The sequence below is a fragment of the Corylus avellana genome, chromosome ca5, assembly GCF_901000735.1.
Source record: "Corylus avellana chromosome ca5, CavTom2PMs-1.0".
NCBI classification, from domain to species: domain Eukaryota; kingdom Viridiplantae; phylum Streptophyta; class Magnoliopsida; order Fagales; family Betulaceae; genus Corylus; species Corylus avellana.
In genome coordinates this window covers 31202854-31230047 of record NC_081545.1, presented here as the reverse complement: position 1 = coordinate 31230047, position 27194 = coordinate 31202854, and the positions used below count along the sequence as shown (strand labels likewise).

At 35.0% G+C, this 27194-nt stretch overlaps 3 protein-coding genes across 6 annotated transcripts; 1 reads left to right on the top strand and 2 right to left on the bottom strand.

Annotated features, from left to right (window-relative positions):
• Positions 1-3792: 3792 nt before the first annotated feature.
• On the bottom strand, positions 3793-7884 carry LOC132183161 (U11/U12 small nuclear ribonucleoprotein 25 kDa protein). Its single transcript, XM_059596562.1, has 5 exons — positions 7539-7884; positions 7314-7419; positions 7062-7161; positions 6394-6513; positions 3793-4050 (listed from the first exon to the last, which is right to left on the bottom strand). The coding sequence occupies exons 1-4, from the start codon at positions 7768-7770 to the stop codon at positions 6418-6420; spliced, it is 534 nt and encodes a 177-aa protein (XP_059452545.1). The 5' UTR covers positions 7771-7884; the 3' UTR covers positions 3793-4050; positions 6394-6417.
• A 3156-nt stretch (positions 7885-11040) lies between these two features.
• LOC132183160 (phosphatidylinositol 4-kinase gamma 5-like) lies at positions 11041-14856 on the top strand. Of its 4 annotated transcripts, none has more exons than XM_059596561.1 (3): positions 11041-11263; positions 12396-12474; positions 12559-14856. In XM_059596561.1, the coding sequence occupies exon 3, from the start codon at positions 12676-12678 to the stop codon at positions 14575-14577; it is 1902 nt and encodes a 633-aa protein (XP_059452544.1). In that variant the 5' UTR covers positions 11041-11263; positions 12396-12474; positions 12559-12675; the 3' UTR covers positions 14578-14856. The 4 variants fall into 4 exon arrangements, with proteins under 4 accessions (XP_059452544.1, XP_059452543.1, XP_059452542.1 ...); XM_059596560.1 differs by having other exon boundaries at positions 12392-12474; XM_059596559.1 differs by having other exon boundaries at positions 12396-14856.
• Positions 14857-16650: 1794 nt separating this feature from the next.
• LOC132183159 (calcium/calmodulin-regulated receptor-like kinase 2) lies at positions 16651-23083 on the bottom strand. Its single transcript, XM_059596557.1, has 8 exons — positions 22825-23083; positions 20854-21250; positions 19493-19646; positions 18397-18523; positions 17968-18053; positions 17811-17882; positions 17255-17458; positions 16651-17151 (listed from the first exon to the last, which is right to left on the bottom strand). The coding sequence occupies exons 2-8, from the start codon at positions 21183-21185 to the stop codon at positions 16849-16851; spliced, it is 1278 nt and encodes a 425-aa protein (XP_059452540.1). The 5' UTR covers positions 21186-21250; positions 22825-23083; the 3' UTR covers positions 16651-16848.
• Between the last annotated feature and the right edge of the window lie 4111 nt (positions 23084-27194).

Sequence of the window (27194 nt, the reverse complement as noted above, 5' to 3'; positions counted from 1 at the left end):
CTATTGTAATATATCTATTATAATGATTTGGGTTTCCTCGCCAGTCTCAGTATCAGAGCGTGACAGACACGGGCCAATGACAAAAAACATAAAATGGTTTTGATTGGATAATGTTGCCAACTTGGTCCGTATACGTCCAGGTCCAGAAGTGTTTGCTGCTGATATCAGTGTACTGAAGAGAGTCACGTGAGTTTTGGACTTTTCTCACGTGCTGTGGAAGACTTTTGGCTCTCTGAGCTTTTTTCTGAGGCAATGGGAGCAGTTTAGTGAAATTATGAATTGGCATGATGAGGTCACATAGAAGGACCTTTTGCTTTAAAATATGGAGGTTTTGTAGGGGTTTAAATTAAATTTAATAGACTGAAGGATGAGTAAATGAAATTAGTTTAAATTTTCAGTACAAATTTATTGCTTGGGTTGAATGGGACCATACATACAGCCGAATGGCATCTTCACTATTTTATTATTTTATGGTTTAGGGTTTTCTTGTGTTTTTTTGTTTGGTGGAATGACCAAATTTTTTCAAAATGTAATTTTTCAAGAAAAATAAATAATTAATCTTCATAGTGGCCGCCGCCACAACTAGAAGCTCAGGGTGATGCAACCACCCCCAATGCCAGTTTAGGATGGCTGCAATCGGCCCCCCATAGCTTGGGTGGTTGGCCACTAGGGAGATGAAGAGTGAAGAGATTATTTCATTTCCTGCAAATACTAAACAAACCTAACGAGCTATTCAATTCTCGGATAACCAATGTGACTTAATATATAAAATCTAATTTAGACCGTAAAAATGATTTCTCTCTATTTAAAAAAAAAAAATAGTCAATAATATTCCCTGTGGGCTGTGGCTCTCTCTCTCAAGTAACGAACGATTTTGTTTTAGATTTGGATGTAGGAAATAAAAACTAAAGTGGTATATAATTTTGGATTTAATCCATGAGACCCTTCTCTAGTTAAAAACTTATAGATCTAATCCATGACTCTTGTACACTACACCTTTATCATCTATGAAAGTAATCTATTTTTCTTTCGTGTAGCTTACAAATTTGTTATTTTTAAGTTGCAAGAATGTTTGCATTGTGATTTTGTTTTCTTTAAGAATAAAACTAATACAAAAATTAGTTGATAAATGAAAGTAGTACAAGTAGACTACGAAACAAAAGCAGGGGTTGTTAGTACACTACAGAGTAAAATAATAATGTTTGTTCTTTTGTAACCAAACTGATCAGGATTTCCTTTTCGTAAGCATATCCTTTATTGTCATCGCGAGTTCAAATTCCTATGGCAATCATACAAGTTAGAAAGCTTTCTTTGTTGTACGGAGCTTTCTTAATCAGAAGTAGGTGAACATGCAACTTTCTTTACCTTTTACCTTTATATACACATACACTCTTATCTCTCTATCTAGATTCATCCACTCTTATCTTGCCACGTTTTCAATTTTTTTTAAAAAAAAATTATTTATATATAATTAAGTAAATATATATTTAACAAAAATTAGATTTGACCCCTATTAAAATTAAGCTTCACCATCTAAATTAGTATATATAGTATGAGCCACTACCCATTGGTTCTACCTTGTTGAGAATTATACATAATGCCAAATAATGAATATATTGTCACTTTTTTTTTCTTTTTTTTTTTTGTTTTGTAAATCAAAAAGGCGGAAAAAGGGGAGCAATGTAATTTTCTCCTTATTTCCTCCTTGAGCGCGACCATCGAGGTTTTCACCTGCTGTGAAATGTTCGGTTTGAGCCATACCTATTGTCTGAGAAGGCGCATCTATCACCACAACCCCACCAAAATGCAAGTTGGTAAACTCCTTAGTAGCATCTGGTTCGCGGACTACTATCGCAAGCAGGTTCGAACCGAATATATTATTACCTTATTTAACAATTTTAAATGATATAATATCATATTCACCATTAAATTCAATCAAAAATAAAATTTTAATCACTTCTCTCCCTTTCATAGGGGATGCAAAATGAATTATTCTTTATTTGTTTGTTCAAAGAAAACAAAAATAAAAAATAAAAACACAACATGTAATACATAGATGTGAATCATGTGACCTTGCATGGCACATGAATATGGAATTTACTATATCAAGAAAATCGACAACGGTGGGCATCAAATGCGGGCCATGCCTCGACTGAAGATGAGGGAATAATTAAGCCCTTTGGGGAGGGGGGGGTGCTTCCTATTGTGCATAGATTATTCTAAAAATAGACATCATTTACATTTTTCTTTGTTATATTATTACAATTTGCTATGCCTTTTTTTATAATTATTTTGGCTGACATCTTTATTCTCAACTTTGAATTTAGGTGTAAATCACTAAATCTACCTTTGGAGAGTGGACATAATTTAGAAAGCAATTATATATAATGAAATAGAAACGTGGAAGCACATTTGTCATGTTTAAACTTATAAAACTGACCATAAACAGAATCATATCATATAGTGATAACATGCGAGCGGGCATACATTATCCGCACCCATTACTCATATTCCGCTATTCACCCGCCTAGGATTAAGGGCTGAAAATCTGCCCTAGAACCATGTTGATGGGCAAATAGTAAAATATATATTATTAGATGCAACAAAATAAAATATATATTAGAAAAGAAATTATCATAATTTCGCATAAAATAGAGAGTGTACTAATTATCCTCTTCACCAACAACTCACTCTTTTTCTCCAACCAATTTAAGATTTTATATGCAGCAAGTCTAATGTCACCATATTTATTTGCTACATCGCAGTTAAGTTTCTGATGGAAATTTTTTTTTTTTTTTTTTTTTTTGGAAAAAAATATATTAAGAGCGCACATGCACGGCAACAGAGAAGACTTTTGGCTTTTTGTGAGACTCTGCTTTTCTGGTAGTGGGTAAATGGGTTTCTGTAAAGGACAGAAGCTGAGGAATTGGGGGCAGTAGGTGAAAAAGTAAATGCACGAGGAAAGTGGGGTTGAATTGAGATCCCTTCGATTGATAAGAAATTGGAAAATTTTCAATTCTTAATTAGGTCCTTTATTTTAAATTTAATAGTCTATTAAATACGAGCTGTTTTTGTATAACCGATATATTAAATGCTAATTTTTGTTTTATCAAAGTTTAAATAATTTTATAGACCATTAAATTTTAAATGAAAGTTCATGATTAACAATTGGAGAATCTCCAACTTCTCCCAATTAGAGAGGATCCAGATTCACTGGGGTTAGAGACTTTTGCGGTAGGCAAATGCCAAAGGCTAAACTTTTTTTACCTAACAAAAGTTTAACTTTTACCTTTTTTTTTTCTAAAAAAAAAAACAAAATAAAAAATGGAAAAATTGTCTGAAGCAACCCTATCTGTTTTTTGCCTTTCTTTTATTTGGTATTTTTTTAAAAATGAAAAATAGTATTTTTCTTCATAATAATGACATTTTCTTTTAAAAAATGACATTATTATGAAAAAAAATACCATTTTTCATTTTTTTTTAAAAAAAACCAAATAAAAGAAAGACAAAAAAATAGATAGGGTTGCTTTAGACTTTTTTTCATTTTTTATTTTATTTTATTTTTTAAAAAAAATATAAGGCAAAAATTAAACTTTTATTGAAAAAAAAAGTTGAGTCCCTATCATCCCTCTTTACAGTAAGCTCATTGAAGGAACTTTTGCTTTGAAATATGGAGAGGCAGCAACAAGTCTTTGGGTTTATAGACGTGTGGGACAGAATTGAATGATGAGTAAATGAAATTAGGTCACATCCTCAGTACAAAATTTATTCCTTGATTTGAATGAGACCATAGAAACAAATTTGTTGTTTACTTAAATGGCCGTAACCATAATGATAATGCTTGCCACCAACATCCAAATCAAATAAAGAATGAAGATACAAATTATATGGTAAATGATTAGTTGGAGTATTCATGGAAAATATAAATATTAAATCATAAGTACAAAAATTAGAATATTTGTCCTCTGTTTTAACCTGTTTCTCTCCTCCCTTAGAAAAGGATTTATATTTATCATACATCTTTGGTATTTTTGCTTGATTTCTGGTTCCCTGAACAAATGCAGCAGACCAATGAGCAAGCAGTCAAATAAACAATAAATAGTAAATGCTTGAAACTGAACGATTTATGAAAAAAAAAAAATGTAAACAAGGACAAGCTAATTAAAAAACATAGCAATGCTATGGTACTGTTGCATCACAAATTAAGACAACTGCATCTAATGAAACACATAATTGGATATAATAGAAGCTAGTTGTTTCAAGTTTATTAAACTTGAAGCACACTGAAACATGTTGCAGAGGAACTGCTTCACAAACAGTATAAGTTTTCTAACGAAAATGCTCTTAGTACCATTTTTCCCTGTAACTAATCAGAATTTTATTGAGAAGAGAAGATTTATTTAGTATACAAAGTATGTAAAAAACTTCTAAAGATTACAGGCAAAATGCAATTGATCTACAAAATGTAGAATAGAAGAAACATGAATGCAGCCAAAAATCAATTATCCACTTATACAATGATCCAAGAAACAAGGATTTCAGATCAAGCATAGAAAGCCCCACAAATGCCATTGAAAGTTCGATTTTTCATTTCCTTCCAAATATTCTATATAAGGCAAAGAGGATTTGCAATCCAAATCATACTACTATGATATTGCGCAACCAATCCTCACCAACAAAACAACACATCAACTACCTTCTTGGGTATCACTCCTTAAACCCCGAATAAGGAAAGACCATACTTCTCCAGCAACTGAGCAATGGATCAAAAAATGGTCCACTAACTCTCCACCAGAGTTACACATACGCTACCAATTTACAAGAGTCATACTCCTCTGATTACATTATCTATAGTTAAGATCTTACCCACAGCAGCAGCCCAAACAAGAAAAGCAACTTTTCTTGCAACTTTGTTACGCCATGTACTTCTCCAAGTGAAAGAAATCTCATTGGCTTCTCAAAGTCTCATAAAAGAAGGAACACCAAACTTTCCACTTCATTTAAGCTTCCAAACCAACCTATCCTCCCCATTCCCTGCAGGAAAATTTGACTATAATAGACTCAACACTCAAAGAGAGAATCCATAGGTATGAACTCCCAATCATGAAAAGACACATGAACTTAAGATTCCAAGATCAACCCCTCTTCAGAAGAAACCAAGTAAGACCTAACAGGTGCATCCTTATCTTCAGCAATTAAATATAGATCCAGATATAAATCTTTTGAAGCAACACCCAACACCACAGAAAACCCAAAAACATATCTTTCTACCATCACCCACTGCAAGTAGTATAAACCAAAAAAATACCTGTATCAACCTGTTCTACTAATTTTCCAAAGCTACACACGACTCGTGAGACCTTCTTACTAAATCAGTAGTATACAAACCCCCGAAACCCCATATTTTACCCCAATTATTCTCCTCTAATAATGATCCCTTTCCCATGCAAAACACCATAACCATCAACTTTCTTATCCCCAACCCTCCATATCTGAGAGGAGAACACACCTGATACCAATCCACCAGACAAAGTTTTAAATCCTAATATGTTCCACCCAATGAGAAATTTCTCTATAATTTTTCTAGCCCATTAGCCGCATGGGAGAAAGAAGATGTGTAGGTAAGGTAGATAAGGTAATCTTTAAGAGTGCTCCCATCCCTTTGACAAATATAAACAACTAAGTATCTTTCCATTCTTTCTAAAATCCAATTCCGTGCTGAAATTGCCTTGTATGATGAACAATGACATGCACAAATAGTTCATAGGAAGAAAGCCCACTTTGCAGCACAAAATGCCAGCCAAATCTTCTATCCCTTCAACCTCCCCACTGGGACAAGTTCAATTTTTCACAAATTAATTCTCAGACCCAACACTGCTTTGAAATATAAACGAAACATCATGAAATTTAGTAGTTTTTCAGCATCAGCATCACAAAATGACATAGTATCATCTGCAAATAGAAGGTGAGAAACATTCATCACACTCTAGGATCTTCCACTGCCTAAAACCCTGATAACAAAACCTCATTCTACAGTCCTACTCTTAGTACCATCTTAGACTTCCAAATATTTCAGTTTACCAAACATGGGGACATGTAGAGTATATATATATATTATTTCATAGGTTCATGCAGAGTAGATATATATACAAACGCTAATATTCTTGTAGTAAGAATTAAATGGAGTGGAACACTGCAAGCACCACAAAAACAGAAACACACTGAAAACGTAGGATAGGTTTATGGTAATCATCTAAATTGCTTCAGAATCATTAGTTTCTCTCAACAATTTTAGAAATAGATCAAATATCTATATTTTGGATCTGATAACAGGGGTTTTTGGCATGTTTTGCTATGCTTGTAGAAAAAATATCAGGAAATAAGATCCCAAACCTGTGCAGCACCATGATTCCTTGTTCATGCCTTCTTGTTAAGACCATGAAAGAAACGGTGTTTTCTCCCCTTTGAATGCCTTTGAGAACCCTTTGCCATGACATAGGGTATAAAGTGTACCTAGATAGGCGCAGCATATCACAATTAGTTACAGAAATACAAGAGCATAATATCTCGTAAGACAATATTAGATAGCAATCCCATGGCTATGAAAATGTGGACACATATACAAGACATAAAAGAGAAGGAACTTGTTTCATTTTGACAATAGCATACAGATTACGGGATTTGGAAGTTTTGCAAAATCTATGTCCACTGTTTTAAACATGCCATATGAAGGTAGAGCACTGGAAGCCATTAAAGAAAATGCGATATACCATAAGCGCTGATTGAATGATAGAGTTATATGCTTTCATTAGAGCAAAAAAGTTTCAACTTTACTACCACTTCTAAGAGCACTTCCGCTTTCTATAATGGCCCCGTTAAGAATGCAAATTCCTTGTTTCTAGTTCTGGTGGATATGTAAGACAAATTGGAAACATAAATATTTATTTGACAGCCAGAACATCAAAATGGAGAACAAATCCATGGAAATCAAGCCTCGTAATAAATACGAAAACTTCCAGCAGAACATCATTGGCAGGTAAATTGAAGGCATAGAATTAAACCTGAGAATTATTACGTATGCCAAAAACCTGAAGCATAGAGTTGTCATCAAGTAGCTTCTCCTTATTGTACGATAGGCAAAAATTCGCCCAGACATGCTTCCTACAAATACACAACAGACATACCATAGTTTGAAGCACTTGATGAAGATCCACACAGATGGAAAAGGAAAAGAAAATGCGAACTGAAACTGGGTATGGTTGACAGGTTGTCAATAAATGTACTTGTAATGCTTAACAAGATAAATAAGCTACCATGAAATGTGACGATGACCCATCTTGGATTGCTCCATGTCGTTCACTTTCTTCTTGATTGCAAGCTTCAAATCCTTAACCGTTGCCGAATTCATCATCGCTACATCTTCACCACCCACAGAAAATACCATCATCTCAATGAGTATTACCAATTTTAAATATTACATTGTTAGTGACAGTCGCTTGTCAAAATGCCCAGCTGAGAGAGAGAGAGAGAGGGAGTACCGAAGGAACTGCCGTCCAATTTGAGGACGGAAAGGCGCATGGCGCTGCCCAGTTCGAGGCTGATGAGGGTGTCGACGTCCGACAAGGTTGGTTTATTGGGGACATCGGCGAGTATAGGATCGTGGAGCAGAGCGTCGAGCGTCGAGTTTAGCCTCGCCTTCTTCACGTTCAACTCTCTGTTGTACTCGTAATCCCCCACCTTATCTTCCCTTTCCGTGCCAAATTCCATCATCTCATCACGGGGGTCTCCCTCTTTCTTTCGCTCTGAAATCTGAATTGGTAGGCAGGCGGGACAGGAGCTAAGTGGAGTGGAAGGACGATTCCCAACGTTATATTTATTGGCGTGATTTAATTTACAGAATTCAGTGTGCTTATATTCCACTTAGTTCATTGAAGTGACTCCTAGTTTCCTATGCACAATAACGCACGCCTAAACAAAAAAAAAAGGTTAGTTACGGAAAATGCCTTATTCCACATCCGTCGGCATTTTCGTGTACCGTCAAGGCTAGCAAAATAGGTATTTGACACGAACCGATTATAACTCTCGAAGACTCGTTACACGATTAACCTATACGCAAACACGACCTCGTTTAGCTAAATGGGTTAACAGGCCTAACACGATTATAACACAAAAAATAGCTGAATAACCCAACACGACCCGTTTAACCCATTTAAAATAATTGGGTATACACGACCCGATCTGACCCGTTAAAAAAACCCTAAACCCTAAATTTTTTTTAAAAAAATGTAATAATACTACATTAATACCAATGCAATTATTAATAAAAACATTCACAAAATTAGCAATTTTCAAAATTTGATTTTCAGATTGTTATTAGTTTATTTCAATAAGTATTTTGTGCACCATCCAAATTATTTTCAACAACTTAAACTATACAACTTATTCGCATCAAACCACCAGTTTAATTTGAAGGAATTGGACCTAATAATAATAAGGGTTAAATACCTCATACCCCCTAGGGTTTGCCAACTTTATTTTTTTCTCCCTGGTGTTTCACTTTTATCACAGGACTCCCCTAAGGTTTTGATAAAGGACCAACTTAGTCCATCCGTTAGTTGACCATTAGGACTGACACGTAGACCAATCAGATGTTGACACGTGGCACATATTTATTTTTTATTTTTTAAAAAAATTATTTATTATAAATAAATAAATAAAGGAAAAAACTTAAGGCCATGGCCTCGGCCACCCCCCCAAATGGCCAAGTGCCACCCCCCAAGTTTTTCCTTCTTTTTTTTTTTTTAAAAAAAAAATTAAATTAAATCAAATTGCAAAATTAAATTAAAAAAATAATAATAATAATAATTAAATATTTAATGCCACAACATCTTATTGGTCCACGTGTCAATCCTAACAGTCAACTAACGGATTGACTAACTTGGTCCTTTATCAAAACCCCAGTGGGGTCCTGTGATAAAAGTGAAATCTCAGGGGGAAAAAATAAAGTTGGCAAACCCTAAGGAGGTTTGAGGTATTTAACCCTAATAATAAATGTCAACCACATAGAAGGTGGCTCTTAAACTCGCTTTAATACCACTTTAGAGGAAATTAACTCTTTGGGGATTTGGACTCAATTGAGTTATATTAACCAATTACTCTTATAATATATTTCCACATAAAATTTAATTAATTTTCATTCACATGCTTATACTCTACAATTTGGATCATTAATTTTGTTAACTATCGAGAAATCCCCATGAGATCTCTTATATCTCGCCATTTTTTTATCCGCATAGGTACAATGGCAATAAGAGGAAAGACAAAAATAATTACAAACCATGAAAGACATACAAAAATAATTTGCGACTTTTAGGGTTTAGGATTTTTTTTTACTTAAACAAAAAAGAAAAAAAAGTGTACCTCCCAAACCTGAACAGTAATCGGGTTTGACCGGTCAACCTGCCAGACACGAAATTAACCGAGTCTTAATTGAGTAGACCCGATTAAGACCCGAACTCGATAAGGCCAAACCTAATACCTATTTTTTTCATGTCGTGGGTCGTGTCAAAATTGCGAGCCTTATGTACCAATTCGTAAAAGTCGGTTAAGTCGATTAATTAACCGACTTCATACCGACAATGAATAGTTTATACCTTTTCGGTTAATCGGTTAGTCGGTTAATAGATGGTCAGTTAAGTTGGTTAATTGTCAGTTACAAGTTTTTATGTTAAGATTTATCAATTTTCTTGTAACTATAGAATCAATAAAGAATATGTTTTATAAATGAAATAAAAGATAAATTCATGGAACATGGACCAAAATAATAATTACAAATAAGCTGGACAAACACACTAAGGAAAGTTACCAGATAAAATTCAAAATTCACTAAAAAACCGGGCTACATTGGCTAACCGATAAAAAAAAATAATTTAGCACCTACCGAACTGATGTCCAGGGATGGAGCTGGTGGTGGCCGGTGTAGGCCATGCCCCCCCTCCCCCCCCCCTCCAAACCCAAGGAAAAACAATTTTATATGGTAAAATAAATAAATAAATAAAAATTGGCCTATTGGCCACTACCTACTAAATTTTTTGACCTTTAGCCCCTACTCATCTCAAGCTCTGGCTCCATCCCTACCGATATCGAAACAATATTTTTATTCCACTTACCAATTGCCGAAAGTCGATTGTTGATTAGTGACAGTTTGATGGCAGTCAGTAGGCAATAAATGGTTAATCTGCCTACACATACTCCTCCCAAAACTCTAAAACTAAATACATATGGCCCTTTCAATTTTCTTTAGAGGAGTGCTACACATGTCAAATTTTCTTCTCAAATGATGTGTCACTATCTAATGAGATTTATTATTTTGAAAAGTATATCACCGACTCATGTGATGGTGACACATCATTTGGAAACTAATTTTTTAGAAGAAAATTTGGAATGCATACCATTTCTTTTTTCTTTAATAAATTGTAATCCTTATCCGTTTTAGATTTTCTTTCTAATATAAAAACAAAATCAATACAAAAACAGTAAAATAAGATAGATATGACAAGATTTCTTTTGTCTCTCTTCTCCCCTCTTTGGGATTCGAATTTTCTGAAATTCTTAAAGGAATTTTAGTTTTTGAAATTTCAAATTGAAGTTATTTATTTTTATCTAAGAGTCATTATTTTGTGTCTCCACTACTAATAAAATAATAGAATAATGATGATTATTAATATAATTAATATGATTAAAAATTTATTATTATTTTATTAGTAATAGGACATGTGACAAAATAATAATTTTTGGATAAAAATGAATTACCTAGATGTAAAATTTAAACTAGAATTCCGAATTCCAGGGATCCGGATCCCTCTCTCTCTCTCTCTCTTTTCCGGTACTCTAATCGAGGTTCGAGGTCCTTCTAATCCCGGTTTAAGTGGGCTGTATACACGTCAACAATCACACCAGATCTCGCCACGTCATCTATTCGTAGCCTCTATCACGACGTGGCTTCATCTGTGCGCGTGTAGGAATCAACTGCTTCGGTAAACTTTATTTATTAATCTAAAATTGCCGTTGAACTTAAACCCTACCCGCTTTGTCCTCGAGAGGGGAAAAATCTGCGAAAGCGGGAAGAGTGTGACCAACTGACACAACTGATTAAGATTCCGTCCAATCTTAGCCGTTGATTCCTCTCTCACATCGAATCTCGGCCGTTCGTCCACGGCGGTGGCTCTCCCCAAGGCTCCGCCGGTCGATTCCGCGGCCTCCGGTGAGTCGACTCGCTCCGTTCTCCGAGTTCGGCCATAGCCATATACTGACTTCGAACTTAGAATTCTTTTTGAGTAGTTAACATTTTCTCAATTTTTTGCTTTGGAAATTCGTGTTTTTTTTCTTCTTCTTTCAAATCTATATTTTTTTGTTCTTTGTAGAGTGATTTAATTTTGTTGCATGTTTTCTTTTGGATGAATAGGTGCATGTTCTCGTTTTGGTGTTTTCACAAATTTCTTTAATAATATTCCTCAAAAATCAATTTTTCTTTGCAGAGGCTTTAATTTGCTGAATTTGAACTTTTCGATTTGGTGTTTTGTAATGATAATTTTATTTTAAGAAATGAATTTAATCTAGTTTATATGGACGGATTTGTGATTGCGCAATTTTACTCTCTCCATAATTTGATGGAAAATATTATGAATTTTCAGAAAGGAAGGAGTAAATGATGGCCAAGAATGCTTGGGGAATCCTTAGGAATGAGATTTGGTGTTTGTTTGCTGTTTCAGAAGGCTAAAAAGGCGAGGAATCTCTTCTGATTGACTGTGTTTTGATGCTGTTTTGGATTTTGTGATTAGTGTCCTGTGCAATCTCTTTCTTAAGAGTATTTTATTATTTTCCGTAACTCTTTTTTCGCTGATCATTTTTTTTAAGTTGCTTGATAAATTGTGTCTGTGCATAAGGCTAAAAAGGCGAGGGATCTCATCTCATCTGATCGACTATGTTTTGATGCTGTTTTGGATTTTGTGATTAGTGTCTGTGCAATCTCTTTCTTAATAGTATTTTACTATTTTCCGTAACTTTTTTTCGCTGATCATTTTTGTTTTTTTAGTTGCTTGATAGATTTGCTTACTACAACAGTTCTAGTAGACGAGTCTTCTATTCTGTTATAAACTATTATCTCCTCGGTGAATTTTCATCTAACATTTTGTAATCAATTGACTGACCAATTTTACGGAGGGGATTTGTTTTTTTGGTTCCTTTACGTGTTTCTTGGATCGAGAGGGAAGCTTTTTTTTTTACTATTATATCTAAAGAAAAACTTTATTCTTGACATTTTTCCTTTTTGTGAATCACTGTCTAATCTCTACCAATAAATTCTACTAATGATTTGATTCTTTTAAATCAGCCAGCATTATCAGGTGGTTCTCCAATGTAGCAATTTCGCTTTGTATTGTACTCTGCTTCATATCAATCAATAGCTGCTCCAATGTGAGAATCACGGAAGCATTTTGCAATCAACTGAGTTAATTATGATTGCTTACTACAGAATATTTTCTCTCCTTCAATTGCCAGAGTTTGAATTAGGCATCTGCTTGAGAGAAGAGCTCTCTGCTGCCACCTCTGCTGCTGGTGTTGAATGCTTCACCTCTTCCTTTCACGTCTCTTGATCTGGACCCTGTATATACACAGATGGCAGCTACAACCGTTAGAGGATCTCTTGGGGGTGAGCCTGGTGGAAACGAGACAATGGAAAGAAAACCTTCTGGGAGGAGACGAGTATTTGTGCAGACTGAATCCGGCTGTGTTTTGGCAATAGAGTTGGACAGGAGTGACAATGCCCACACAGTGAAGAGGAAGTTACAGGTTGCCCTTAATGTTCCAACTGAGGAAAGCTCATTGATATGTGGTGATACAGTGTTGAAGAACGACCTCAGTGTTGTTAGAAATGATTCTCCACTTCTTCTTACCAGGAACTGCTTGCACAGAAGCTCGTCTACTCCATGTTTCTCACCCACTGGAAGGGATCTTCAGCAGGGGGATCGGAGTGGCCCAATTGAGATACTAGTGTGCTCAAATCAATCTGCTAGAATGAAAGAGCTGGTTAAGGATATTGCAAAGGGAATAAAGATTGGTGTTGATCCAATTCCCATTCATAGTGGGCTTGGAGGTGCTTATTATTTTAGAAATTGCTTTGGTGAAAATGTTGCTATTGTGAAACCAACAGACGAAGAACCTTATGCTCCAAACAACCCAAAAGGTTTTGTAGGCAGAACTCTTGGGCAATCGGGCCTGAAACGTACAGTGCGGGTTGGGGAGACAGGATTTAGAGAAGTTGCTGCTTACCTTCTTGACTATGATCATTCTGCCAATGTGCCTTCTACTGCTCTTGTGAAGATCACACATTCAGTTTTTAACATCAATGACGGTGTGAATTGTTATCAGCATCAAAATAGGAAGCAGGTCAGCAAGATTGCATCACTGCAGCAGTTTATTCCTCATGATTGTGATGCTAGTGATTATGGTACTTCTAGTTTCCCTGTTGCTGCTGTGCATAGGATAGGGATTCTAGATATTCGGATTTTAAACACAGACAGGCATGCAGGAAACCTTCTGGTTAGGAAGCTTGATGGGGTGGGAAGGTTAGGTCAGGTGGAGCTTGTTCCCATTGATCATGGCCTTTGTCTACCAGAAAGCTTGGAGGACCCATACTTTGAGTGGATCCATTGGCCCCAGGCATCAATACCTTTCTCAGAGGATGAACTTCAGTACATAGATCATCTTGATCCATTCCGGGACTCTGAAATGCTTAGAATGGAGTTGCCCATGATTCGAGAGGCATGTCTTAGGGTTTTGGTTCTATGCACAATTTTCCTCAAGCAAGCAGCAGCTTTTGGTCTGTGTCTTTCTGAAATTGGTGAGATGATGAGTAGGGAGTTCCAGGGCCATGGAGAGGTGCCAAGTGAGCTGGAGCTTATATGCATAGAGGTGAGGGCATCATTAGGGCAGGGGCAGATATCACCCGCTGCTGTGAAAGCAGGAGAAAAGGATGACTTCCAATTTGACATAGATTTTGAGGAAGAGGGATCGGTACTGACTTCAAATAAGGAAGCAAAACTGACTGTTGAAAAAACTTTTCATTTTGGATCAAATGGTGGGAATGGCCAAAATAGACTCTATAAGCTAGATGAAAGTGTTGAGGAGGAAGAGGAGGACGAGGCAGCAGATTCCAAGGCAGATGAATTACCTCTAACGGGAAATGAACATGTTGACCCTGTGCGCGAGAGAAATTTGAATGTCTCGAAGCTGTCCATGTCTATGCAAGACATCAGTGTTGGTGAAACGAGATGGCGACACCCTAGTGCATCCAGAAAGTGTGGGTATCTTGCTGGTACGTCATCTGGAAACTGGAGCGTGAATGAGCAGTTGCCTACAAGTGGTAGTTTTGTAAAGTTGGCGGATATGAGTGAGGAGGAGTGGGTGCAATTTGTTGAGAATTTCCAAAGATTGCTCTACCCAGCTTTTGCTAATCACAAATCAGGGAGTGTGGGTCAGAGACAGAGACAGAGACTTGGGACTTCTTGCCAGTTTTGAGGTATTACTATGAGATCTAATAAAATGGAAATAATGAAGAATTATAGGGCTTGTAAAAAAATGTGGAAGCCAGAGAGCTCACCGTAGTTATGTACAAAGGTATTTTCTCTGGATGGTGGACTTTCATTGAGGAGTTTGGAGTATAATACTATTCTCAGATGATGTGAACAAACTAGCTCTTGACATTGGCTAATGGAGAGGTGAGATGCATTGGCTAATGGGCATGAAGAGCTTGTTTTCATATTGTTCATATATAAATTTTCTTTCACTTGGTGTTTACTGGCTAGAGAATGTTGAATAAATTGGAATATGGAAATGGCTAAAGAAGACAAAAGTATCAACCTATATAAATCATACTATGTTGGAGATGCAAATTTTGTAAGCTTGTTTTGTTTTTTCTCGTCGAAACTATACTTTCATGGTTTTGTTTGGGCGTATTCATATTTCATAAATATTGTAACGTTGGGTTGTTCACCCAAGTGTCCTAAGCAGTTGTCAAATGTTCATGCCAATTGCTGAGAATTAAATTTCCTTCACGCTTTTCCGTGAGGTCTAGGCACTCCGGTGTGGTTAGCATATCACACCTGTTGTTTGCAAATGACGCATGCTATCTGCGTGTCTTATTATTGTGTTTCAAAGTTGTCTCCGATTTGAAGTAGGCTCCCTTAAGAGCGGTTTTTTTTTTTTTTTTGCTTGATTAGCCGTCTTAAAGAAGATCCTTACCATGGATAATTTAAGGAAGCAACATGTCATTGTGATCGATTAGTGTTGTGTGTGTAAGAGGGACGAAGAGCCTGTGGATCATATTTTCTCCACTGTGAGGTTGATTGTGCCTTATGAATACTATCTTCAACCATGTTGAGTTTTATATTATACCTAGACGAGTAGTAGACATGCTTGCTTGGTGAAGGGGTTATTTGGTAACACTCAAAATGCAGTTATACGGAAGATAGTGCTTTTTTGCCATTTGTGGTGTCTTTACAAAGAAAAAAATTATGAGAATTTTGAGGACCGCGAGACCTTATTTTTTCGATACTCTTTGGACAATTGTTTTGAATTTTTTATTTATTTTTTTAGCCAAGCCTTTTTCGATAAGTATATTCTTTTTCGATATAGGGAAATTATTCGCTTGTTCACATCGTCAAACCAGGTATATTCTCTCCATTTTCTCTTTACTTTTCATTAAATTCTATATTCTTGACATGAGTGGCTTTGGTTATTTCCAACTTTTTAGCTTAAATGGTTAAAAAAAACCAAGGGAATACTGAACTACCATACTTGGCACGTCTATCTCTGATTTCGTTTTTGAATTTTAATATTCCCACCACCTGTCAAATTGTGGGTTGGAAGAGTCATTCAACTTTAAAAAAGTCCTCAACTTTTTTTTTATAGTGGCAGTTACGGTCAGACAACAAACGAGACCCATCCACGAAATTCTAACGCGGGTATATTTGGCAGTTTCTGCAGAAGCAGTGAACACATGGACCCGCACAATATAAATAATGCATAATGGACTCATGAAAGAGAGAGAGAGAGAGATTATGGAATCTAGCAACTTGGGGAGAAAAGAAAACGATGGCAAAGAAATATCAAAGAAACCCATGTGGGAAATTTAAGTCTGACAGGTTTGTTGATTGCCAAATGGCAAAAAAATAATAAATCATTATTTTTTCTTCTTCTTTAAAATACGAGTGTATTTTGTTCTTTTAAAAAAAGAGAACCATTTTATTAAAAAGCCACTTATAAAAAATATTCTATAAAATAAAAAGCCACAGGAAAGTGGAAAATACAAAAAGAATATATGAGGCTTACATAAACCATAACAAAAAGAATAAATGAGGTCTACATAAACCATAAAATGGACTAGAAAGAAGTCTTGCCTTTTGGTGGCCATGACGCTTACACATTCTTCATTGGTGGAAGTTCACCATCATTTTTGCAGATTTTTAATTGACACTAAGAAACTATTCATACTTCATTAATCTGATTGAGTTGGTTGTCATATATGTTTAGGATTATATTATGCAACCCACTTGGTATCTGCAGAGCTCATATTGGCCATAGTAGGTAAAATAGTCAGGAAACAGAATGAATACTCATTTTCCAAAGGAAGCTCATTCATTCATTTACATTTTTGACTTGTGTATTCCTAGCATAAGTACTACTAGAAGAAAACAAAGGGGAAAAACGAGATATATATGAGATAGAGAGGGAAAAAAAAAAAAAAACAGGGAAGGAAAACAAGAACAAAAACAAAAAGAGACTTTGTGGTCATTCACTCACTTTCTTGCTCAAGCTGGCCATCTTACCCAACTCCAAGTGTTGATCCTCTATTCGGCTCACTGCTCGCGAGTAATCTCTGCTTGCGAAAGACATTGTATCTACTTTAGCAAGGCGTCTCTGTTTTATCTTCAATATAGCCTGTGAAATTTCTCCTATGGAGGGTCGCCTTCTTGGAAATTTGTTCAGGCATTTGTGAGCAATACCAGCAAGCCCCCTCACTTCATCAATGCTGCATTCTCCAACAAGTTCCTTATCAAGTATTTCATCAACGCCATCTGGACTCATTGAGGCCTTAAAAAGAAATAATTGAAACGATTAAAGGCTTACAGGCTAGAAAGTTTGGTGATGCAAAATATTAGAAACAAGGGAGTATTTCAAAGGGCTAATAACTCACAAGATTTACGTATTCCATCAAGTTTTGTTGTGGATGGATGGCTGTGATGAGCTCAAAGATGATAACGCCAAAACTGTAGATGTCACTCTTCATTGTGAACTTGTTTGTTGAGATGTACACTGGGTCTATGTAGCCATATGTGCCTTTCAGGCCAGAATTCCGGCCATCAAAGACCTCTTCCTTTGACAACCCAAAATCAGCAACCTATAAAAATGAAAGTAGCCACATAATTATAAACCGAAAAAGTATAATAACAAACATAATGTGCTAGCAGCATGCATCTGACAGTCTCAGGACCAAAAACAGGGAAAATCGCTTCTTTTTATTACTGTTTTCCCTATTTTTGTATGCCTGAGCAGTAATTTATGCCTCTTAAAATTGCCACCTTGTGCAACCAAAAGACTTGGGAAGGGGGGTATTGAGGATGGGGTTCTTCGGCAAAACAAAGCAATAACAACTACAAATTGAAACATTCATATAAAATCTGATCTTGGTAGTACCAAATAAATTTCAGATACAAATAGATTTAATAGAAAGTTCATGCATACTTGCTTACCTTGGCTCTCATTGATTGGTCTAACAATATATTAGCAGACTTCAAATCACGATGTATGATGGGTGGGACTGCCTGTTCCAGACTTTTCGTATGAATGAATTAAACAAAAACATTTTGCATCATAAAAAAGAAGAAAAAACCTTAATATTCAACATACCCCTTCATGCAGGTACTCAATCCCATGTGAAATATCAAGAGCAATTTGAAGCCTTTCATCCCAGCTCATAGTCCGTTCTTCTTGACCTAGGAAAATGTGCAGCAGGATGGTTCGTAATAAGAACAAATCAAAAACCTTTTTCACTTAGAAGTTTAACCTTTTTCAGTGAAAAGTTTTAGTCATCAGCTATTTTTTGGTAGAAAGGAAAGATATCTGTAGTTCATACAAATAATTGTGAAATTACCAAGCAACATGCAATGTCAGTAAACTTATCTCTCTCAAAATTTGATAATTTGTTAACATAAATCTTAATACTCCACACAGTTTGACACCAAACATGTCTTCTTCTCTTGCCAGATATCTCCCAGAAGACGTTTCCACAAAAATAAGAAATCACGAGATAGATATTAAAGAGGGTTCTGAGCTTACCATATAGGAGGTTTGCCAAGCTCCCTTTTCTCATGAACTCGTAAATCAACATATGCTGTCCTTTATCTACACAATACCCTACCAAATTCACAAGATTCCTGTGATGCAGTCTTCCAAGCACAGATACCTGTATCATGACCAGCTAGTTTTGTAACCTGAGGATGCTTAATGAAAAACCAACATTGCAGTATGTACACAGTTTGCCATTTATAGATTGTAATAGTCCTCACAAGAGAAACAAAGGCATACATTGGCCAAACTAGTAATTCATAATACTGTCATACAAAAAAAAAAAAAACATAATACTACCATGATCACTCTAGTACCAGATTCCAAATATGCATTTGGTGAAAAATAAGAGTCTTCAGAGGGATTAAAGGAATTCTAGTATTTCCTCAAAATGCCAATGTGGATTATAGAGACCACCACATTTCCTGAGAGGCTTTCTTGCTAATTTGGGTCCAGATATGCATTCTCTAACTATATTTGAAGCCCTTGGTGCAACTTTTGAAAGGTTTAGTTCTCTTTCATGCGTCCATTTGTGTTTAGAAGGGGGGGAATACAAAGGAGAAACTACGCTTATCCCCCCTTCAAAGTACTGGCCACCCTATTCGCAATGTCCTCCTCAAACTACCTAGCCTTTTCACTAAATCTCCTTTGTTAGTTTTTTATTAAATCCAATAGGAAAATGGGTCACCCAAAATGACAATAATATCCCTGCATCAAATAAAAAATTCAAAAGACAAAATTTAAAAAAGGAAAACAAAAAACACCATGGCCAGAGACCCAAGGCCCATGGAAAGAGACCCACCAACGGCCAGGGAAGTTTTTTTTTTTTAAAAAAAAAAAAATCTAAGGGCATAATTGTATTTTCACACATTTCATATCGGACATTTTATGCGTTTTCCATCCAAGCTAATAGAAAATCCTAATGGCAGGGGCTAAATAAAACAGTTAGGTAGTTGTGTGTGTGTTGAGGGGAGTTGGGAGGGGGAGTGGGGGAATATATATATATATATATATTTTTTAACGCTAAATTTAAAGAGATCAATCATTCTTCCTAAACCAAGTATATACGTAATTCTGTAGCCTTTACCTCTGTTTGAAACTCTTTCTCTCCCTGTTTGGAATTAGAAGCAAGGACCTTCACAGCTACTACTTCTCCTGTAAGCATCGTCGCTTTATATACTGGACCAAATGACCCTTGTCCCAAAACAGTTGTAAAATTTTGTGTGGCTTTCTGAACATCCCTGGAAAGCATAATGGGTTAAATAAACCATACATATAACGCAACACATCAACCTTAATGCTTAACAAATTTAATATAAACTCCAGAAGATCAACATATAAGAACCAGTAAGCTCAGTTCTTATCAAAAAAAAAAAAGTAAGCTCAGTTGAGTTTATATCAACGCTTCTCTCTCTATTTTCTAGAGAGAGAAGCTCTCCCATCTCTCTAAGTTCAGATTCCTCCTCTCCCTTGATGAGAGCCCCTACTCCCCTGTGAGTGCCAGGGGGGAGGAGGCAGATCCGCCTCCTTCTTCCCCCTCCCCTTCCCATTCTTTTTCTCTTTTTTGCTTTTTCTTTCCCCCATTTTTTTTTTTTTGGAAGTCATACCATCCTCCACCTTCTACCTCCACCCACTGGCCCCCCACTGCCAACAACCGTCCCTTCTCCGTCCCTGCGCCCTCCACCCACCACACGTGGACTTCACACACCACCATATTTGGTGGTAGATTTTCGCTTCCTCCCTCATCCTCTCCCCTCCCCTCTCCTCCTGCCCCCTTCCTTCTTCTCTTTCTCCTTTTAATTTTTCTTTTCATTCTTTTCCATTTTTTGTAAGCTAGGTCTCTTTTATACTCTCTCCATGTTTTCCAAATCTCATGCAACCTAGCAGTGGAGAATCCTAATAGATCAACTATCCATAAAGCAAGAGAATTTCCCTCAGAGAAAAACATGATTGTCTTTAAGAGTTTGGTTGACATGTTGAGCAATTAACTGCACAAAAGCAATTCAATAATGAACAATATAGTACAACCAAGACCTTCGAGATGAAACTAAACTTCAGTTTTGAATCTATACGAGGATAACATTCTTTTCTCAATTCTTGTGCAATAGTTTTCCACTACAAGCCCTAGTTTTTGACCAATCTACACATAAATCACACTCTTGAATTAATCATTATCCGTTCACATCTAAGTTTTTGGTCGGGCAGGCGGTGCTCTAATATGCAAATAAATTTCAGAAAGATTTAACATAACCTTTCCACATCCAACATAATCCAAAGCAACAGATGTGATGGTAATTTAATTCATGGTTGATATACACAATATACAATACAATTCTACTAGTGAGAAGCATTCCGAAAAAGAAGACGTTGGAAGCATAACAACATAGATAATTGTATATCTACCCTCAAAGAAAATTCAAGCTGAGGAAAAGCTCAAAATCTACGTACTTGTAAGAGTATCTAAGTATGCCTGATGTAGAAACAACACGATCTTTATTCTGATGTTTCCACCAAGAACGAGGAGAACCTTTTTGAGGCTTTTCTGATCCCTGTATGGCTATCGAATTTGTGAGAGTTGCACTAAAGTCAGTGCTTGTACCAAATCCATTTGTGCGTATAGGAAGAGTGGGACTTGTACTACGCTCATTTGCACATCGTCGAAGATTAGCTCGCTTTTTGTACCATCTTATGCCAAAAAATACCAGTGAAGCTATCAAAATTCCAAGGGCTAGACCAACTGAGACACCAATGGCAACCAAATCAGTATTCTGATCAACCATTCTATAGTCTCTTTTGAAATTCTAGCTTTGAAAACATCTTTCAGGGCAGAAGTACCGCAGGTTCACTGTCAGAAGATGAAGACAAATATTATGCAAACTAATAACCTTATCTAAAAAGAATTAAAAAAAAAAAAAAAATGACAACTCAAGTTAGGAAGTAGCTCCTGTTCATTGCAATTTTTTTTTTTTTTTCCTTTGCTGACATATGAGCATTTAACTAACAAAGGAAATTACTCATTTTTTTGATAAGTAACAAAGGAAATTACACATTTATTAAAACTTTATAGATGCACAAGGAACATCATGTTCTTAATTAGTGATGACTGTACTATATCATGTCTTGATGCAAATACAATATAAATGGAAATGCTTACATGCTGATGAGACCAGCAAAGAGGCCTGTTGTTCTGGTTTCTGATGGAAAAATATAGTTTGGACCATCTCAAGTTCCAATATATGGAAGAACATGGGTGTGGGGGGGTCGTTTAGTTAAACTTGCATACTGTAATTATCAAAAGATCAGCATCTCTGGCTAAGTTTTTTAGAATGCAAGTATGCCAGCAGCATTGTGCAAAGTGGTCTTTATTAACAAATTATGTCTTTAAAGAATGAGATAGAAACCATCTGAAGCTACAAAAATAAAATACAAAGCAGGAAAAAGAAAGTTTAATGAGTTTCTTGGCACACACCAAAGCAAAAACAAATAGAAGCAGAAAGAATAAAGAAAAAGGGTCTATCTAAGCTGTAATACTCTTAACACTGATTCTAGTAGCTTCCCAAACAACAAAATAATACAAACTGAAAAAAACTGAAAAAAGGCAGTAAATTGTTGCACTTCTTATCAATTCCAGGACAGAAGTTGCAGCTGGGGTTGGAAGGTGATGGTTTACCGGGACTGGTTATACAAGCTCTTCCATACCATTTTGGCTCTTCGTGTTTGGATTTTTCTTTTGTTTTATAATTTGTAACCCTAATTTAACTGTAAACCCGAAAAGAGCCCAACTTTTATTTACATTGTACAAAAAAAAAAAAACACGAAAGAAAGGAGGACTTTCATACTCTTGATTATTCAATTTAGATTTATGGTAACTTCAATAATTTGTATCCATCAGGGATGTATGGGTGTTTTTCTCGCTAAAAACAATAGCCCCATAATACACATATTAGTCAGGAAAAAAAAAAAAAGAACAGAAAAAATCAAATTTCAGAGCGTCCTTCTCTTTCAACTGACTGGCTATTTCCTCTCAACATGCTTTGTTTCTCCTCTCCATATCCACAACAATTTATTTATTTTTTTGCTTAAAAGGAACTATCAACCATAGAATCTCCCCTTGTATTGCATCCAAAAACTGTTCATCAGCACACAAATCCATATAATTATCACGATTTCAAATACTCTTAATCAATCCCACCAAGAATGAGAACAAACCACTATAAATCCAAGAATCAGAATCAACCCAACAACGCAATTAAGTATAATTAGTTAAAACAACACCACCGGTAAAGCCCAAGCCCGTCCCTCCAAAAGAACAACAAAACAATAAACACCCAATAACCAGAACCAACCAAACAACACTAACAACCAAAATTTCCCCAAAGCCAGAAAAACCCCATGAAACCTTGAAGAAAACCCACATACCTTTTCGCCTGAAAACCCCTCCATAACTTGATCTTTAGTATCTGTCTAAGCCACAGACGCTTCTTTTGCATTTCGGACGTTGTTTTTTATTTCAGTTGGGTCAAGGCCGTAGACTCCACAGTGACGGGGACCAAGTTGAATAAAGAAAACGTGCATAGAGAGAGAGAGAAAGAGAGAGAGTCTGAGTTGGAGGCCTTGGAAAGTGTCAAGGGTTTTGGGAGGGGAATGGAACGAAGAAACGCGGTTATTGATAAGGAAAAGCATTGTTTACTCCTATGTTAACAAAGGTGTGAAACCGGTTAAATCTTGGTTCTTTTGGCCGGACATGGGTTCATCAAACATAGGCTCATCCGCCCCCAACAACTTTGTGTTCATTTTGTTTGCTTTGGTTGATTTGTTTTTATTTGTTTTATTTTTTTTCCTTTGGTTGTTTTGGTTGATCTTCCAATGCTTGCTTTAAACCAAAACCAAATCAAACCAAACCACATGGAAGATATTTCAATGCTTCTATGGCCTATGTCCCATGGCATGGCCTGCAAAAGAAAAATGTGATAAATGAAATTAGACTAATGTTATTTACTATATTACTATATAATTGTCTTCAATTTATTTTTAATGTTTTTGTTTTATAAGTGCTACTCTAATAACTGATTTTTATTACTACGTCATTCTAATTTTATAACCGTCGTATAACAATCTAATCAAGAAAAATGCTATATTTCATTTTTGGGTTCTTTTCTCATCCGTCTACTTTTCAAAATTATCATTTGATCTGTTGGGTCATATGCATCCTACACATGGACTTCACATATCTAATAAAGATTTTGAAAAGTGAAAAAATTAAGAGAAGAACCGGTAGTGGATGTATAACATATCTCATCTAATAATTAGCATTACTCATGAAATTATGACACAAGTAATTTTCATTTCAAGAAATGTAAATGAACAATTTCATGGTCCATACTAGATTTTATCATTTTATGACTACGACCAACTTGGCCAAGGGGCCAAGTCTTATATATATATATATTAAGGAACATATATAATTAGATTTTCACACATCTAATAGGGGATATAATGAATAATTTCACTCACATGTGGGTCACATGATGCATTGTTCATTCAAATTAACAAAAAGATGTAAACATATGGAGGGAAACTTAAGGTGCTAAATACTTTGAAAATATCGATTATTACTTTTTAAAATTTGGTAAAATAATTATAAATCAAGTGTCGATTCGAGGTAGATAGATATGAGTAGTTTTTTTTTTTTATAAATATAATAATAATTAAGAACAAAGATTGACAAAGTATAAAGAAGAAAATAAAAGTAGAAAACCTACCTACTCTTAAACAAGTTGACATTTATTGACTGGTACGCAAAACTAATTAAAAATTGAATTTATTATTTGCTAACTATATATATATATGCTCAACGAACGACTTTTTTTTTTTTTTGTGGTGTGTGTGTGGTTGACGGGGTCCAATTTGGCCTAAAACAAAAATTGGAGTATCTCTTCTTTAAATGAATATAAAATGTAACGCATTCGGCATTTGCATGTTGCAAAGAACACATTTACTTTTTATGCACTCAACAACGTACAATTCCAGTTATTGTTTCATTAATTTGGCCTTAGAGTTAGAGCTAATTAAGCTAGGCAACAATGCCCAAGTGAGGAATAATATGCTCTATTTACTCAAGAAATTGCCCAAGTGAATTGTGTTTTGCATTTTATTTGAATGATTTTTATGATGGGTTTTGCAATGGAAATTTCCCTCCAAAAAATTGTTGTTATTATTTTTATTTTTTATGCTTTAAATTTGTTAAAAAGAAACATTTTAATATATATTTTTTATTTACCTTGGCCCCTCAATATATATATATATATATATATATATATATATATATATATATATAATAGTCTGATCTCCTAAAGTTAAATTTCAAACTTTTCCATTAATATTTATTTATATGATCACAAACACTCGGCCGCCTAATGATAGGGCCAGGAGAAAAGATTGAAAGAGGATTGGTTATACAAAAGGAACGACAACGAAAAATGCACTCGGAATTAATAATCAACTCATTCTATTCCATTTTTGTTTTCTTTTGATTTGTTTGTTTGTTTGCATGCTTGCTCCGGTGCGTGGATGGTCTATTCTATTGCTGCTGTGCTTTTTTTTTGTTTTTTAACATGTACATACAATATAGGAGAGGAAGGAGATTCAAACTCGTGATCACCGTTTCATAAAACGTGATCCCTATCCGATTGAGCTATCCCTTGAGGACGGGCTATTTTATTGCTATAACCTTTTATTTGACACTTTATTCTTAGAACGTGTTTGGAATTACGTTTTTTCTTTTTTTTTTTACAAAAATTTTATTTTTAAGCTTTTGCCAACAATTCGTTTTGACAATCTTTAGAGTAAAAAAGTAATTAAAAAAAAAAAATTAAAATTTTTTACCAAACATACTAAAATATTTGGCATAACTTTTTCAATACTAAAAGTATTTTTTAAACTCTTTAACGTAATCTCAAAACCGATTTTACTTTATATCTCACTCATGTCTTAATGGACTGAGTTGAGTTAAACTACAGCCCAATCAATCTTAAAGAAACGTATGCAATTTTCACTATCCAAATTTCTCCTATTATTATTAACGTCTAATAAACAAATGTTATATACTATGATCTAAAATAGTCATCATGATCAACATCTCCTGCCTTTGTTAAAGATGTTCTTTTCTGCAAGTCTCTTTCATGCATGTTGGACTTGGTGAAACCCACTTTATCGATTTTGGAAAGCAATATTGCATATCCACCACTAAAAATATTCTTTTCTAAGAGCCAAAGAATTTATGTTATACATATATACCCAGGCACTTTGCCGTACGTTACACGCCAGGCTAACAGCCGGTCAAAATTCTGTCCCTTTTATAATAGAAAAATGCTTGGAGTAGTATAATTTTTATTTTTTTTAAATATATTGTAAATTTTTAAGTCAACTTACTCACTAAAATTAAAAAATTTCTAAGTTTCTTTTATCGACTTTTTATTTTTTGGGTCAATCGAAATACCAATAAAATTTATATTGTCAAAATTGTTTAACCGCCGTTAGTCCCAATCAAAACGCACCGTTTTACCACATTAACATAATAATTTTTTATTCATTTAATTTAAAAATTAAATATAAATAAATTAAAATAAAAAAATGAAGGGGTGACCAGCGGTGGGGCTGTGCTCGAGGTGGGCAAACCACCCCTGGGGTAGCTTGCGGCCACCCCATACGGGTTAGGGGTGGCAACCTAACCGTTGGTTGCCCCTTTAAATTTTTTTTAATATTTAATTTTAAAATTAAATTAATAAATTATTATGCTAACGTAGTAAAATGATGCGTTTTGATTGGGACTAACGATGGTTACACAATTTTGATAGTAAGAATTTTATTGGCATTTCGATTAACCCAATAAATAAAAAGTCGAAGAAAAAAAAAATTAAGAGATTTTTTAGTTTTGACAAATTGACTCAGAAACTTATAATATATTTACCATTTTTTTTATAAATTAATATTAATAATTAAATTTAATTATTTAATAATTAACAAAATTAATATAACAGGTTGCATCAATTTATAAAAAAATTATTAACACTCTTTATTGCTCAAGCTGGCCACATTGCTACTTACAGTTATAATTATGAAACTTCAATATCTTTTGTTGAATCATCTTTATGAGTGATGATGACCCTACCCCACTAGGTACTTCTACTCATAAATGCATATATAATTATGTCATCCATCCCCTTTAGTGCATGCATTTCTGTATATTTGTCTATATTTTAGTTTTTTTGTTTCCGTGTAAAATAATTGTTTGAAAAATATTTCTTTTTGTATTTTTGGATGATTAGTGGGATGAAAAATATTTTCAATTTGACTGAATTTTATTTTATTTTTTTGGACATCTCATTTTTAATCAAATTGACAGACCGAGTTAAGACGTCACCGATAACCTTCAAGATCTAACCGTAAACCCAACAAGACCCAATTGAGACCTAGATGGAACCCAATCAAAGCTCGTTTAAATAATCAATTATCTTTATTTATCACTTTTATCTTAACTGTTCAATCATGGCCTGCTTCATAAAGTGATAGATTTAAAAAATTAAACAAGGGGAGCCATATATAACTAGTGGCCTGCTTGGTCATGTTATAGATCGAGATCCGATTATTTCATTAATATTTAATTCTCAACCGGTTTCCGGCCCATGCCTTCATCCATTCATATCAAAAATGGAAATGATCTCGATCTTGATCTCTTTGTAACCCTTTTCTTTTATCAAGTATATATCCATAATAATATTAAGTGGATT

Bases quoted from the DNA above. Each gene is read 5' to 3' on its own strand.
- LOC132183160 (XM_059596561.1), top strand. From the start codon at position 12,676: ATGGCAGCTACAACCGTTAGAGGATCTCTTGGGGGTGAGCCTGGTGGA.
- LOC132183159 (XM_059596557.1), bottom strand. From the start codon at position 21,185: ATGGTTGATCAGAATACTGATTTGGTTGCCATTGGTGTCTCAGTTGGT. The intron at 17,459-17,810 runs GTAAGCAAGTAT...TCATTTTTATAG, and splicing joins ACCAATCAATGAGAGCCAAG to GTTGCTGATTTTGGGTTGTC. The intron at 17,152-17,254 runs GTGAGTTATTAG...TTTCTTTTTAAG, and splicing joins TGATGGAATACGTAAATCTT to GCCTCAATGAGTCCAGATGG.
- LOC132183161 (XM_059596562.1), bottom strand. From the start codon at position 7,770: ATGATGGAATTTGGCACGGAAAGGGAAGATAAGGTGGGGGATTACGAG. The intron at 7,162-7,313 runs GTAGCTTATTTA...GTGTATTTGTAG, and splicing joins GGTCATCGTCACATTTCATG to GAAGCATGTCTGGGCGAATT. The intron at 6,514-7,061 runs GTTTAATTCTAT...GCGCCTATCTAG, and splicing joins GCATACGTAATAATTCTCAG to GTACACTTTATACCCTATGT.